The sequence below is a fragment of the Patagioenas fasciata genome, chromosome 1 (genome assembly GCF_037038585.1).
Source record: "Patagioenas fasciata isolate bPatFas1 chromosome 1, bPatFas1.hap1, whole genome shotgun sequence".
NCBI classification, from domain to species: Eukaryota; Metazoa; Chordata; class Aves; order Columbiformes; family Columbidae; genus Patagioenas; species Patagioenas fasciata.
Window position 1 is genome coordinate 188986655 of NC_092520.1, and position 17257 is coordinate 189003911.

Here is a 17257-nt window from a genome sequence, read left to right on the forward strand (position 1 = left end):
GCATAGTTTCTAAACGTAGCAGACCTTTTAAAATCTATTCTAGTTAAACAATTAATTAAGAAGGTGTTAAGGGAGGATCCAGGAAACTGGATATACCCATCAGTTTTACTAAAGTTCTTGGGAAAGTCATGGAATGAACTGTCCTGGTGGCTGTCACAGGTTAAATGAAGCACATGATTGGGAAAAGTCAACATGGATTCACCAGGGGCAAGTCGTGCTTGACAAAATTGATCACCTTCTACAGTAAAGTAACCCGTTTAGTTGATGTGGGGCAGGAGGAGGACATTGTCTACCTGGATTTCTCCAAGGCTTTCGATATGGTTTCCCACAGCCTCCTCCTGGGGAAACTGATGAGCTGCGGTCCAGAGAAGTGGTCTCTGCAGTGGGTGGGGAACTGGCTGACAGGCCATACCCAGAGGGTGGTGGTAAATGGCTCCTTTTAAAACTGGCACGAGTGGAGGCTCCCAGGGATTGCTATTTGGCCCAACACTGTTTAACATCTTTGTGAGCGATCTGGATGAGGGGATCGAGTGTACCCTGATGAAGTTTGCTGGTGACACCAAACTGACTGGGGAAGGTGGACACTTCAGAAGGGAGGTCCACCCACCAGGAAGACCTGGATAGGCTGGAAGAGTGGGCTAACAAGAACCTTATGAACCTTGTCAACAAAGACAAATGTAAGGTCTTGCATCTGGGAAAACATAATCCAGGAGTCCAGCACAGGCTGGGATCTGCCCAGCTGGGGCCACACCTGGAATACTAGTTTCAGTTTTGGTCCCCATTATGCAAAAAAGGTATGAACAGGCTGGAGAGGGTCCAGAGAAGGGCCACAAAGATGATCAACAGACTGAGAAGCTGCCATATGAGGAAAGGCTGAGAGAACTGGGTTTCTTCAGCCTTGAGACAAGAAGGCTTAGGGGAGACCTTATCACCATGCTCCAGTATTTAAAGGGTGGCTACAAAAAAGATGGAAACTCCCATTTTAGAACGAGTCACATGCAAAAGAGGAGGGGTAACGGGTACAAGTTACTACTGGGTAGAATCCAACCGGACACAAGAGGGAAATTTTCTGCAGTGAAAAAAGTCAGCCATTGGAAGTGGTGGATTCCTCAACATTGGACACTTTAAGATTCAGCTGGACAGGGTGCTGGGCCATCCTGTCTGGACCGTGCTTTTGCCAAGAAAGGTTGGACCAGATGATCCTTGAGGTCCCTTCCAACCTGGTATTCTATGATTCTGTGATTAATTTGATAGAGTATTTCTGAGGATCAAGCAATACTGAAGAACAAAACCAGTAGCAAATTACTCTCAAATTATGTGTTTCATATGGAGTGTCTTAACATTCAAGATTGAAAATTGTAAAATGAAAGTTACCAAACAAAAACACTGTGATATGCTCAGCTCTGTTCTTCTTCAAAAAGTCCCATGGTGGCTGGGGAAAATTCTGACCTGTTGACCACGGAATGTTTCCTGTTAAAAAGGAAAAAATAAAAGAGAGAGATATTCCCTGTATCTATTCAAGTGTCCTATGCTCAAGCATATTCATTTATTTTCAAAGATTATGTGCATACACTGACAAATCTGAAAAACAAACCAGTCCCATGTACTAAATCATACTATTATTTGCTATTATTTGACAGAAGATACGAACGCTTTCTGCCAATTAATACATAAGTTTAATGGCTAGCCTGTCTTTACATCTTTACACATAAAATAAAGCAAAACAAGATAATTTGCCAAGTCTAATGTGAATAGGGTGTTTTGGGGGTGATGGGCAGGTGGAGGGGAAAAGGGGATTTAAGATGCAGCACGTCTTCAGTATATTATCAGTATCCTATGCAACTGTTACTACTACTACTACCAGATTTTGGCTAATTTCTCACCTTTTCAAAGTTTTTTCTGTTTTACCTTGGTAAGTGAAGTTACATAAAACAGAAGTAGTGCTCATGATTTACAGTCTGGATTTACTGTACATTCTGGATGTACTGCAAAGACATAGTGTGGTCTTTGCTTTGACTTATTTCATTTCACCTGTAACACACATCCCTCCTCTGGAGTACTAAATCAAGTAAAGGACTAATTAACATAGGACCTCATGGTCCTTGAGGTCATCTTTAAGTGCTTACTGAATTGTACCATACACACAGCTAAAATTAAAGAATGCTTTCTTGCCAGTACCGTTCAAAGTTTCATAGGTAGTACTGGTGCCTCCTAGTCTCAGTTTTGAAAGAACCAGGAATCTAAACATACTTTTGTCTCACAAGATTTCACAAATGCAAGAAAATCCTCAATTTTTGCTTTTCTTATTACACCCATATTGATACCTAGTTTGACAGATAATATACTGCTTGCACTGAGGCCAATGTTGGATTCTGCAGCACTATTAAATGACAGGTCTTCTAGGCTCCTCCATCCATCAGAAGCGATTGCTTGGAAATGGTTTGTCACTGCCTGACTCACTGCTTTTGAAAAATCATCCCATGATGTCTGTTTGCGGATATTTAAAGCACATATTGTGTTTTCTGTATCAAATTCCTCAGTACTGCAATGGGCTGGTTCAATACCACTGACTGAAATCCTTACAGGTACATTAAGAGCATCTGTTGAAAAACAGAAAACCAAAAATGAAAAAAAAATGGTAAAACTCAAATAAAAAAATCCTATTATTAAAGACCAATGTCGCCTAATATTGCAAAGGAAATCTGCAAAATAACTCCTGCTACAGAAAAACGAATGTTAAAGAGCAGCACAGATCACTATCACAAAATCAGGGCAGTGATAAAAAATAAATATCAAGGCATCTATCTTTTTTTATTACATTATAAAAAAAATCAGTATTATTATGCTTAGATAACAGGAAGCAAGACAAAACTTATTTAATCTTTTACTTCCTCTTTACAGACTAATTTCTTACAAATTAAGACAGACTGTAGGTAGTGTCTTAACATTTCAGCTTATTGTGGTTGTGTATACTTTTATTATCAATACAGAAAGGAATTTTCTGGCACTAGTGCACAAGTGGAACACACAGCTGAGCCAAATGTCTTTTAAATAAAAAGCTAAGATAGAAAGTTCACTTGAAAGTGTGTATTTGATTTGCGATAGAACAGATTGACAAGATATTAAAAAAAGAAAGCAGGAAATTTAACATGCACATTCTAGAAACAAAATTAATTTAATGAAGGTATTTTAAATCTTGCTCTTTGAAAAATGGAATACAACTCCAGAGAGGCAGCCGCAGTGTAGATGGATCATTTAGATGACTAAAACTGAAAAAGAAACTATCTTCTAACTTTAATGCCAAAACAACACCTTTCAGAAATCACCCCTCAAATTAAAAATAAATGCACCGCAGGAAAAAAAAATATATTAACTTATTATGAAATCTTGTAACATGATCTTAGTATTGCTTTTGAATTCAGAAGCCAAATCTTCAGCTGATACAAACTAACAAAGATTTTTTGATGTCAGAAAAGCTCTGATGTAAGCCCACTAGACTACCATAGGGAAAAGATGACCCAAAGGCATTCTTCAGATGTGGGATGTGAGAAATGCATCACAGGTTTGCCCTTCTGATGGCTGGACCTCCGGGAAATGAGTGATGTCTGTAAGAAATGCAGAGAGTTCTCTACAAAGAAACAGGCCCCTAGGACAGAGGTGCAGTTTACGGCTAACTTTCAGTGCATGTGACCCCTACAGCATAGCTGGTAATCCTGGCCCCAGGAGCACATCCTCCTGTCCTACACCCATGTAATTCCTCACCGTGGAAACCTCACTGGACTGTGAGGAAGGTAGTGGGTGGCAAACAGAGCTTACCCAAAATGCAGTCTTGGCTTGTTGAGGCATATACCCAGATGGAAAAATAATGTTTCCAAGCTGCCACATACCAGATATTGGGGGGGGGGGGCGGGGGAAGCTAATTATGATCATGTTAACTACAGGCTTAACAAATGAAAGAGAGGAGAAATGGAGTCCAAAGGTTTCCACCTGATAAAAGTAGGTGGATTCACGATAAGCCTGAGCAGAGAAACAGGGTACTAGGACTGATGAAAACAGCACAGGCATCAATTTAAGAGGCTACAGGTTCAGCCGTGAGAAACTGGCTTCTGATAAAGAAGTAGACCACATAGGAATTTCCAATAGAAAGTGAATTGTGTTCCCCTCTGCATCTACAGTAAAATGGTAAGAACCTAGACATTATAATAGCTGAAGAGGAAAATCAAAAGCAGCACAGAGAAAGCTGCCCTATTTTGTTGATAATCAGACACTGGCTACCCACAGCCCTACATCCCACAACACAACAAGTGAAAAAAATACCAAGCATCCAAATCTACAAAGATGACACTTCTGACCATACCCAGAAGTAGAAAACACAGAACTTGTGAGTGAATGGACTAAGTTCTAAGTCAAGAAATACACAGGTCATCCTGCTCTACTGAATTTTGAGAAAAGTTACAGAGAAGGAAGAAGGTGACAGGTTTCAGCAGAACAATCTTCTGACAAAAGTTATTGACGTTGGAAAAAAGAAGTTGTTTGATCTTGTCTCTAAGACTTTTTTGGAAGAATAAAGTAAACAATCCCCTCAACAACAAACAAGTGACAAATAAAGCTATGCTCTTAAAAGAGATTCAGATGTGACTAGATGATTGTCTTAGCCTGAGGAAATTTGACAGGTATCCACCACAAAGCAATTTTTCTGCAAGAATTGCAAGAAAATGTAAGATTAGGATAATAGCTTTGGAAAAAGTAATTACTAACATTAAATGTAGAAATTTTAAGAGAATTTGGATGTTTGCACGTGTACAATATATACTGTCTTTTCAAATGTTTTAAAAATAAAGACATTAGTCATTTAATAATCTCCAACAAATTTTATCATATGCTTTTGCAAAATTTGGAGAATAGAAACTTGCTAGGTTAAGAAAACCTAATTTTGTTGTGCCAAAGAAGTGACAACTACCCTTTTAATAGTTCTCATTTTTGTCACACAAGCTTCTAACTACAAACAATTTTATGTAGTGGTGATGGTATTTACTTACTTAAGTTTTCTAGGAGATGCTTGCAATCATCAGTAGCAACATCATGCAATGTTCGATTACACTTATCTTTCCTCTCAGCCTCTAGTCCACCATGGCTACAAAGGATTTCTAGACAGTTCTGCAAAGGTAAGAACTGTATTATTTACTTGTTCATTTGCTGCATTAAAGAGTCATACCAATATGCAGTTAGATCCTAAATGAAATTCTTACACATGCATCTCCAAATATGAGTGCAATGAATGACAAAGACAGCAGAAGGCAGAGAACTGAACTGTGAGGCTGACAGTGGAAAGTAGAGTGAAGAAAGAAGTGAGAGAGAACAAAGAAGTAAGGCTTATTTCCTTAGCAAAATAACAAGTTTTGTTGACTCTGTCGCCTATGAAATACCAGATAGGATGCCCTAGCATCTGTAATGAATGGCACCTACCAATCTCTAAAGAAAAGGGTGCAAGTGCCATTATTCTTTATATGCAACTATCATGCAGTGTCACGAATGACATGCAGTATAGATAAAAGATTAGAGAATGAAGTTGAAGTGTTAACAGTACTTGAAGATGGCTATTAAGCTTGCTTTAGCTTCTTAACATCCCAAACATCTCTCAAGTCAATAAATACATTTAACCAAATACATTTATGTAAATTCTCTGCATCAAACCTGGGAATCTGACTGCCAGCTCTATATTTCTTTTGTCACCCAAGAGAATACCCTCAGCCCTCAGTGCAGAACTTACTAAACAGTTGACTTGGAACATGCCCAGAAACTCAAACCCATGAGTTATTCATGAAAGGTGCATGTGAACACTTCCACTGTCAGAACCATCAGAGTGAACATTTGCCAAAGCTTCTTTTAGACAGTAAACAAAACCTAGTGTCCAAGTTCCTGAGGATTGTATTACTGCAGAAAAAAGTAACTCATTGCCCACTATTTAGGTATTTGCAGACTATACCAAATACCTTACGCTGCATTTAAACTGAGATGAGTGGAAACTGAAATAAGCCTGTACCTGCCTAGCAGACACTGGTGATGGAATATTGACTCTGTTTGTAATGCAAAATGCAGAGTAAGCAGGGGCTGGTCCAAAAAAAAAAGAGTAATTTAATGAATCTTTAATCTGTGCCTATTTTGAATTTATTGTAGTAAATTTATTAGGAGAAAAGGAAAACATAATGATAGATATTGAATTAGGCATGTAATCACAAGCTGATTTTCAAAGTCTTTGACAATCAGTGTTAGAAGTGTAAAGTTTCCGATGTCAAAATCTTCAAACAATATTAAATTTCCAGAAATCTTCCTGTTTATCATCAGTAAGACCTGCCAGGTCATTCTCCATGTCATCAGCTATCCGAGCCCCAAAAAACTTATTAATGGCCAGCTAAAATACTGCCCAAAATAACAAAATAAACAACGTATTACTGCACATATTTAATTCTCAAATTTCTTTTCCTTCCCTCCCATGGAAAAAATTGTTCAAAGTTAAATCATCCCTAACTGTAACTGGAAACCATGTTCATCTAATATCTATAGTAAGTACATGACACCCAAGCAATTGGCATTTAGGGTGGAATTCACCTCACCTTAACTTTGAAAATTCGAATCTCACGTAATCATTTTTTCTCTTTTTATTGTTTTCCCAAAACAAATAGGCATTTACATGTGACAATTCACCCAATTTGACACCTAGCTTCTGGGGTAAACTACCCACTGCAAGTATCTGTCTGTCTCTGTTAAAAGATTGATATCTAAGTTTTAGTTCTTTGAAACTAAAAAAGAAAGATTTATCATGCCTAAATGCTATCAGGTTACTGTAACTTCTTCATACAGACTGACCTTAAAGCCTTTTGATGCTGCTATGTGGGCAGCAGTCCAACCCTCTTTGTCAGCATGGTTGATGAGATCTGCAGAAATAACAGGCTTGACTCTATTGCTATAGTTGTCTTCTCTCTTCTCCAAATCAAAGTAGTCTGCATCAGCCTCTGCAGCAGTCAAAGAGTTCCCATTGTTTGGCTTTCCATAGTACATAAGGAGCTTGAGACTGTCAACATTACCAGAATCCACTGCTGCGTGAACTGGTGACCAGCCATCCTAAAAATGAAAAGCAAAAAGCACACTCCCACCAAACACACAGAAAAATGTGTGCAGAACTTATATCAGCAATGAATATGAATGGAAGGCTCTGTTTGGACATGAAAAACATAAGCAAGAGTGAAAAAATAATCCTTTGGCAAAAAAGAGTTGCTTGTATGTGTTTTGAGGTGGAAAAAAAAGAGGGAAGGAAATGTAGCAGCAGAAGAAAATTCTACAGCTTTCTACAAGGACAGTCCAACAGACAGAGACTTCAAAACTTTTAGAAAAGTCTGAGTGATACAGGACTTACATGCTGTTAATAGATTGTTTCCATATCATGTATCAAACTAACAACATGATTCTAATAATCAATAATTTGTCTTATGTTGCATTAATCAATTTATAATCCAGATATTTTAATGGCTTTGACATAATAACTTTTTCTCATTTCAAGTCAGATATATTTACTTTCCAAGTCCAAAATAAATAAATCAAAAAAATCAGTGTAGTAGAGGAGCAGAATGTACTGTGAAGCCAATACTCTTTTTGCCTTGTTTCTGGACACCCTACATCCCATGTTTATTGTCATGTTTACATCAAAATCCTAGGAAAAACTTCAGGAAATGGGCAACAACTAGACATTAATCTTGAGACAGTCCTCCTACCCTTCTCCTGCATATACAATTTTTTTTCCATATTCTCCCATTAGTGATACATGAGACTTTACAATACTGGCTGAAAAATTTGGGTGTGGGGGTCCCTTCAAGGACAAAAATAAAGCACTCTAACGTAAAAGGGTGAAGCAAAATCCGCATCTCCACTTCTCCACATTAAAAATAAGTCATAAAATCATAGAATGTCCTGAGTTGGAAGGGACCCACAAGCTTAAAAAAATAAAACCAAAACAGAAGGTACGATGAAAAGAACAAAATACTAATGCCAAATTACATCGTTTAGACCAACTTTAAAGAAAATTTTAAATAAGCATTTTAATGTAAATATTTCCTAGCTTTTTGCAGTTTTTCAGTACTATACAAGGTACTTTACCTTTACAAACTATAACAACTTACACTGGTTTTTAATGTTCGATCTGCTCCACCTTCCAACAACAGCTTAATACAATCGTTATTTCCATTTTTACAGGCCAGGTACAAAGGTGTCTGTCCTCTTTCAGCAGCATGGTTAATATTAGCCTGATACATAATTAATAATTCTGCACACCTACAGCAAACAATAAGGTAGTAAAATCCTTATATTTGACATCCAAAAACTCTTTATAACTTAGAACATTTACATTTTTTTAAGTAAGTACTGGTTTTATAGATACAGATCTACCTGTGACTTTATCCATCACATATTCACAAGTATAAGATATAATTTTGTACATACACACAGATATAAAGACAGAAAATCAGGTTACTTTAAACCCATAAATCTTAAATGACTGTAGCTGCATTTAAAAACTGTGACTATAAAACATTTAATTTCACAAAGCTAAAAAAAAGTTTGATGGCAGCTGCTTAAGAAAAACCTTCAGCTGAGCAAAATGTAACATTGCTTTCCTGACCACTGATACTTAAAATAGTTCTATGAAGAAATAAAACAAAAAGGACTAGGACTAGCTTCAGATAGCAGTAAAAAGGACCCTGGCCTAGGAAATTAAACTGGTAGGGAGGCAGAAGAGCTGTGGCACTACCCACCACTCAGACCCTGGAATGAAGGCAACTGCAGCAGGGTGGCTTGGGGGGCGTTGGTGGCAGAGAATATGGGGTGGAGGGCTGAGGAGAGACTCACTGGGGACCAGCACTGGACCCAAGATCGTGTACTCTCTCAGAACCCTGTAGCAGTGGGTCCAGCTTTCTTCCCAATTCTTGTGCCAGGGTTGTCTCCCTTTCCCTTCCCAAACACAGCCTTTCAGCAGCTCTCAAGACTTTAGAAAAATCTTAATTCCAGGCTGTTTACTCTGTCGTTCAAACAAGGGCTTTAAACAAAGATGACTCCCCATCTCTCTGGCTCAATATTTATTAGTCCATAAAAATAGAAGGATGTCAACAATAAAGCTTCAAAGCAACTAATGCAATGCCATAGATTCATAACTATGGTTGGATCCTACTATAGCAAACAGGATGACAAAATATTTGAAACTATATGTATATATATATAAGGATATAAGCATATATGAAATTACAAATGAAATAAACACAAGCATTAAAAAAAAAAAAGTATCTCCTTCTACTAAGTTCTTAGTCAGAAAATCAACCAAGTTCAAGGTAAAATAACCTCTTTCAGAAAAGAATTAAACAGATAACATTAATATGAACTACTTAGCTACACTTCCTGAAAACGCTCAGATGAACAAAGAAAATACAAATAAAAGTCATGTTCTACCTTATGAAATGTTGAATGTGTATCTTAACTGTACAGTCACAAAAGTCATCTTAAGATGGGCTCATAATCAGATGCTTCCATAAAACCACTGCAGATTGAATTCTAAGTCTGCTATGTTAAAAAAGTCCATTCTGTTATTTTGCATTTTATTCAATGATTCTGGAAATGCTACATTGACTTTCCATCTCAAGGTCAGGTAAGGTCAGCCTGGCTTGGACCACATAAGATATGATTTTGAAATTTTCTCCTACAAGCACTTCTGGAACTGGTGAAATTAATGAATGGTCCCAAACAATGGTAATTTCTTTCTGACTGTATTGAGGGCTGGAACGGAAGTCTTGTGTGTAAGGTTAACTGACATGTCACAGGGGATTGGCTAGAAAATGTCACATACAAGTACTGTGTAATTGAGAGTGGTTTAGTGCTGTTATTAACCCCAGATTCTCAGTGCTGTAGTACAAGTAACATGGACTAAGTAACACAACACTTGAAAGGAGACAGACCGTACTATTGCCCCAAATTCTGCCTATTGCAGAGTTTTTCTGAGCCAGAACTTTGAAGTTATCAACAAATCAAATTGCATGCAGCATTCACAGTCTCTCTGATATTTTTCTCTGGGCCACTCATTATTCCACACTCACTTTTACAATTTGTTTCATGTTTAGTATCTAAAAAAAGTGAAAATAAGAAAAGTGTTTAGGGTTTTCTTATTACGTAAGTAACTCTAAGGGAAAAAGCACTAAAGTCTGCAATATCATAACACAGCAGCCAATATACAGCAAAGCGTTTTGAGGGTAAATCAGAGAAATAAATAGCTTTCTATTTAAACGAAGTCTAAGATTTTTTTTTTTAGTGAAAGAATATGAAGAGTATATTTTTGGTTTGTCTTGTCAAGTCACATATAAGTTTCATAGATTTAATGTAAAACATTTAACTAGATACATATTTCTGTGGTCAAAAAACCTACTGGGAATCTGCCACCTCTGGATTAAGACTTCCAGTAAAAGACACACATTAGTTGATAAGCTTGAAGTCCTCTAAGAAGTGGCAAAAATCTCTGATGATCCTTACACATTCATGGAAGAACATGAGAAGCACAGGAACTCCATTCTTCCTCTTTCTCATTGTTGGGCCAGGGCTTATCACAGTCTAACAACACTCGAAGACACTGACCCCTCTATTCTACTATAGTACTGCAAAATCCTTTAAAATAGTAAACGAAACATTAAAATAATCAAAACTTGAAAGATAAGCAAAATCCAAGTTACATAAAACAAAGGTAAAGTCTGTAATAATGATCCTTAGTCATGCTGTTTAAGACTTTTTGCATTTGGAAAGCAGTTTTATTTGGATGAGGATGCTGTAGTAGAGTTTATCTAGTGGTTGACTCCAACTTTCAGTTCTAGTTCCTATGATTCTAGGATACACAGTGAAGTTGCAGAACAGAATCGTAACATCAGTCTTCAGCTCCTCTGCTGAAGGGAGGAAAAGGGAGGAAAAAACCAACCATCTGGACGAAATGTTGTATGCTGGTTCTCAGCATAAAAATTTTCTAATTTTTATTAGAAAAATAAAATAAAAATTCACAATTTTCCAATCATGCTGTCATAAAACACCAATGTTTATGACATTAGGAGCTTCAAAAATTAAAAGGAAATTTTTGTAACTACATTTTGAAGAATGTTCTTAGAAATATTCTTTGACTCATACATAATTTTCTGTTTTTTCAATGTTGCTGATACAAAAAAACCTTACACCTTAAGAACTGCTTTGTTTAAAAAATTTGATTCTGTATCACTCAAGAGAACATTCAGATTAATGTTATTTTGTCTATGAATATGGTATTTATAGTTCTCTAAGCTTCAAAAACCAGCACAAAAATAATTTCTTTCCTCCTTCCCCTGTTAATCCTATATTATGGTTGAGAACTCGAAGAAAATTAAGAAATTCAAAGGTATGTGACACACATGTAGACCAGTATCAGATTGTTGTTACTAAGAATGCACATTCAACAACCTTAAGTGCTGTGATTGGAAACAAAACAAATGGAAAATATTAAAACCAGAATGGCATATGAGTTTCAGTAGATGCTTTGAATAAATGATAGTTAAATGCATTTATACCTATGAATGCAACAGTAACATAATGGAAAAAGCATATAATATAATGTAAAGAGAACATAAAATTGAGTAATAGCTGATGGGCAAAATCTTAAGACTTCACTTACTTGACATGTCCCTGAGCAACTGCTGAACACAAGGGTGTAAAGCCATTTTTATCAGTAGCATCAACTTGTGCTTCTGCAGTCAGCAGCAATCTCACACAATCTGAAAATTGAGCAAAACCACAGATCGATGCAACAAAAACAAGTGGTTAAAACTACCAAAGGGGCAACAGCAACCGGTCTTTTTTATTACACATAGGGCCTGGGTTGGGTTCTACTGGGATACAAACACATCCCCAGTGCTGGCAACTCCCACAGTGTTAGGTCCCTGCACAGTAGGGAATTTGAATCATCCAGCAGCCCCCAAATGCAGCTCAGTCCCACCAGCAGTCACGTGCACATCCGAAATACAACAGCCACGGGGGAGATGCTCACAAGCTATACACACCTCAACATGCTGTCCACTCCTGGCTGAGGACAGTTTGACATGGGATTGCAATGACAAAGCTGACAAACTCAAACCTCCCCAAACCCTTCCCAATCACCTATCTCCAAAATGATGTGCTAAAAATAGTACCAGCCTGATTCCACCATACTACAGCTAAATTAAGATAATTAATTACACAGTAACTAGACTGCTTTTCATCTACAAACTGGAATATCAATTGATGCAATTAAGTTTAAAGAAAATCCTTAATCTGCTCTATATTCCTGAAATTGGTTCTAGACCCAAATAAAACAAGTATTTTGTAGCTGAAGACACTACTTCGACAATAACACCAGCTACAACACCAATTATAAACTCTTGACCTGATTTCTGAGCAAGTTTAATGCGCTTTGTTCCAGCACTGGCTCAGATCCTGGAGCCAAGCTTTGCTAGTAAAGCTCATCTGTAGATATCAGAAACATACTTAGAATTACTTAGAAATCTGACTAATCTAAGCCACTCTTCAATGTATTTATTGCTGCTACAATTGCTTCAAATATTAATACAGATGTTGTGGAGTTGACTGAATAAATAATTTAACACTGAGAAATAAGATTTTTCAAATACTGTACATTATTATAATGTAAAGTATGATTCTTAAACAAATAATCTGATCAGAAATGGCCATTAAAAAAAAATAAATGTCAGGATAAACTACCAGGACTTCATCTATAATCATTTTTGAAGTCATAAAGAAGCTCCCAGGTAGCTAACTTGGCTAGTATTTCCACTTGTAATATAATACAAATAATTTTTTCCTCCTTCCATTGCCAATCCCAGCCTTACATTAAACAGTTAACTTGAAAATACTGATTCCTGTTTGATATCCTAAAATATTCTAAAGTTTATGAAGGATGTTGAAAAAACTTTCTTCTAGCAGTTTCAAGTACTGGGCTGGCATACGCTTTGGTTTCATGACAAAGCACACATTAGCCATGCAAAAGCCATGAAAAACACACAGAATTAAACTACCTTTCTAGAAAGGTATGGTTAACTCACAATTATTGACAGAACCTTGCGATGGTAGTTTATCTATGTGAAAATACTGTTTCTGATGAAGATCACTGAAAAGAGCTGCTAATTCTCAAGGATAGGTGCAAGGATGAGGAAATACAGCTACTTTCAGAAGGCATAGCATGTGAGCTAGGGAGCTTTACAGGACCTGTTCTGCACATCAAGGAAAAAAACAATAATCTCCAAGAAGTCTGTGTCCTGTGGATGGACTGTTGGTTGAGATTTGGAGAAGGGTAATTTGGGTCGGTTCAGGCTCACTAACACCAGGTCACTGCTGTCGGCCACAGCAGCAACCAGCAGCAGAGAGGACTGGGCCAAGGGCAGGCACAAGACAGACACTGGCGTTGTCACCCAGTTGAAAGTTTTGGTCAAAGTGAAAGCAAAACATGGAAGGTTATTAGCACAAACACCTGGAGACTTTACTGCTCTCCACCACAGCCAAGTAGTTAGTTCTTCCAGAATGCTGGCAAACACCATGCAGATGCATCAGCAGCTCTGCAGAGCTGAGTCCCTGTAGCTGTATGTCCCTGCACCTCACTCCTTTCTACTTCCCACATCATTCCCGTTTTTCCTATCAATCAGGGTGCCACAGCCTCCAAATACTCAGAATAGAAGAGAACCAATTATACAATAACTGCATATGATTTGCTCACAGCTGAATCCAAAGGATATTGTTATTATTATCTTCATATCTCTCAGTTTTAGGAACTATTATTATTTTATTCTCTCTTTGTCAACCACCTCGTGTGGCAGAGAATGGTCAGGATTGGCAACACAATACAGATATGCAGATATATTAGATAAGTGAACTACTGTACATGTTATCAAGTGGATAATAGACTGAAGTGGCTCCTGCTTTTTTAATGGACCAAACCAAGACAGCCTGACAAATTCTCTTCAGCTCTAGTGTTTAAATCATAAAATCAACAATTTCCCTGTGTCACTCCAAACACAGATGGGATGCACCCGCGGGTGCTGAGGGAGCTGGCTGAGGTCATTGCTAGACCGCTATCCATCATTTTTGCCAAGTCTTGGGAAACGGGAGAGGTGCCTGAGGATTGGAGGAAAGCAAATGTCACTCCAGTCTTTAAAAAGGGCAAGAAGGAGGACCCGGGTAATTATAGACCGGTCAGCCTCACCTCTGTCCCTGGGAAAGTAATGGAACAGCTTATCCTTGGTGTCATCTCAAGGCACATCAGGGATAAGAGGGTCATTAGGGGCAGTCAGCATGGCTTTACCAAGGGTAAGTCATGCTTGACCAATCTCATAGCCTTTTATGAGAATGTAACAAGGTGGATGGATGATGGCAGAGCGGTGGATGTGGTCTACCTTGACTTCAGTAAAGCCTTTGACACAGTCCCTCACAGCATCCTCACAGCTAAATTGAGGAGGTGTGGTCTAGACAATAGAGTAGTGAGGTGGGTTGCAAACTGGCTTAAAGAGAGAAGCCAGAGAGTGGTGGTCAATGGTGCGGAGTCCAGTTGGAGGCCAGTATCTAGTGGAGTGCCTCAGGGGTCAGTACTGGCGCCAATATTATTCAATATATTCATTAATGGTTTAGACGAGGGAATTGAGTGTACTATCGGCAAGTTTGCTGATGACACTAAGCTGGGAGGAGTGGCTGACACGCCAGAAGGCTGTGCTGCCATCCAGCGGGACCTGGACAGGCTGGAGAGTTGGGCGGGGGATAACCTGATGGAATTTAACAAGGGAAAGTGTAGAGTCCTGCATCTGGGCAGGAACAATCCCAAGTTCCAGTATAGGTTGGGGCATGACCTATTAGAGAGCAGTGTAGGGGAAAGGGACCTGGGGGTCCTGGTGGACAACAGGATGACCATGAGCCAGCACCGTGCCCTTGTGGCCAGGAAGGCTAATGGCATCCTTGGGTGTATTACAAGGGGGGTGGTCAGTAGATCGAGAGAGGTCCTCCTTCCCCTCTACTCCGCCCTGGTGAGACCCCATCTGGAATATTGTGTCCAGTTCTGGGCCCCTCAGTTCAAGAAGGACAGGGAACTGCTGGAGAGGGTCCAGCGTAGGGCAACAAAGATGATCAAGGGAGTGGAGCATCTCCCTTATGAAGAAAGGCTGAGGGAGCTGGGGCTCTTTAGTTTGGAGAAGAGGAGACTGAGGGGTGACCTTATTAATGTTTATAAATATATAAAGGGTGAGTGCCACGAGGATGGAGTCAGGCTCTTCTCAGTGGCAAACAATGATAGGACAAGGGGCAATGGGATCAAGCTGGAACACAAGAGGTTCCACTTAAATTTGAGAAAGAACTTCTTCTCAGTGAGGGTAACAGAGCACTGGAACAGGCTACCCAGGGAGGCTGTGGAGTCTCCTTCCCTGGAGACATTCAAAGCCCGCCTGGACACATTCCTGTGCGACCTCACCTAGGCGTTCCTGCTCCAGCAGGGGGATTGGACTAGATGATCTTTTGAGGTCCCTTCCAATCCCAAACATACTGTGATACTGTGATACTGCGATACAAAGAAAGTATTAAGCGATTTTTTTAGGGTGAAGTTCTCTCAGCCCTGCAGAACTGGGGACAGTGTGTACAGGAAACAAAGCAGCTGCTTTGAGCTTCATGTGCGGGAAAACCCCTCAGCTGCAGCTCTCAAAAGGCAACTGTTTACGAACTGGAAGGCTACACGGTTTGCAATTTAGGAAAGACTATTTGAGTGTTCTCTTTTCTTGAGTAACTCAGTTTTCTCTACAGACTGGGCTGAGCACACAAGAACTGCTGCCAATGTGCTGGTTACTGTGAGCTCTACCTTTCTCTAGTTATCTACACATCTTAAATACTGTTATGTCTTTACTGAGAATGTGTGGAGATCATTCACTTTCCACTCTTCCCAGACTCTTTGCAACATGGTGTACTCACTATGCTGACTCCTAACAAGTCTAGAGTGACTCTTTTCTTCTGACCAATTATTTCCCAGAATAAGTTAGAAAATCTCAGAAGAAATGAGGCATCCTGGAAATCTCTGAATCTATTTAGTCACTAACTCCAGGTTGAAAGTATCTCAATAAATTAAATTATGGCGTGATCATCCACTGGGGTAAGCTTATGTCTTAAGTCCTACCGTTGGACTCTGTGACCTTAAGGGTCTTTTCCAATTTAAATGATTCTGTGATTCTAAGGAAATAAAAAGCAGCCAAAAGACAGTAATTCACCACTGACAATCCTACTCAATACAATGAAAAAAAAAAGTACAATAAATTATTTTATCCTTCTTAAAGTTACATTACTGTCATTTATTCCTAGCTGGTTAAAAAAAGCTATTAAAAAGGAATTTTTAAAATAATAGATTTATTCCTACACTTCTTTTATTAAGCCTACAAAATTTTACATAGATTTAGTTTTACGCCTCTGCTTTGAAGAGTATCTATCCCTGTACTTTGTAACAAACTGCAAGTAACAAAGAAAGGATAATATATTAAAGTTAAGCCCAGAAACCTTTCTCTAAAAGTATTATAAATCTACTACTCCCAATTTTCATATAATGCATTAAAGAGATGTCAATACTGCTGCTGTATGATTCCCTCATTCAGAATGTATATGATCCATCTAGTTGCGAAAATGCAACGATTTGTACAACAAAGTGTTTTTCACATCCTGTCAACTATAAATAGAAATGTAACACTAAAACCTTTGCAATATATTTTTATATTAAAAAGTAAAAGATACTAAACAATTCCAGGATGCATATGGATGTGTTTGTTTTTATTATTATGTTTTCATACTTCTGTCAAGTGCTTCTCTTATTTGAAATTTTGACAATAAAATAAGAACCCAAGTTGCTGTCAGTAAGAGCTGCTCAGTAATTGGAACTGAAAATTAGGACATTTGCTTGGAAACATACTAGCAATACAAGAGGAGTAAAGGAGAATTGGATCAGTTATGGTCTCCCACAAACACCAGCAATGACAAATGCATGTAAGCATAGAAGAATCTGCAGAACACCCATTTGGGTACAGGGTGCAGGGGAATCCACACAGTATAGTAAACTTGGACTCTTAATACTGAAGGAAAAAAGTTGAAAAACATTATTAGTGCCAAAGGAAGTAAACAAAAGAAAGGACTTGCCCAATATTTTAAG

At 38.3% G+C, this 17257-nt stretch overlaps 1 protein-coding gene across 1 annotated transcript in view; it reads right to left on the reverse strand.

The window, feature by feature from the left end:
- CTTNBP2 (cortactin binding protein 2) overlaps positions 1-17257 on the reverse strand; it is an 89808-nt gene that overhangs the window by 23170 nt on the left and 49381 nt on the right. The window contains 6 exon segments of the mRNA XM_065835502.2: positions 1375-1470; positions 2325-2600; positions 5040-5157; positions 6868-7122; positions 8175-8325; positions 11720-11819. Coding sequence (XP_065691574.2) covers positions 1375-1470; positions 2325-2600; positions 5040-5157; positions 6868-7122; positions 8175-8325; positions 11720-11819 — 996 coding nt within the window.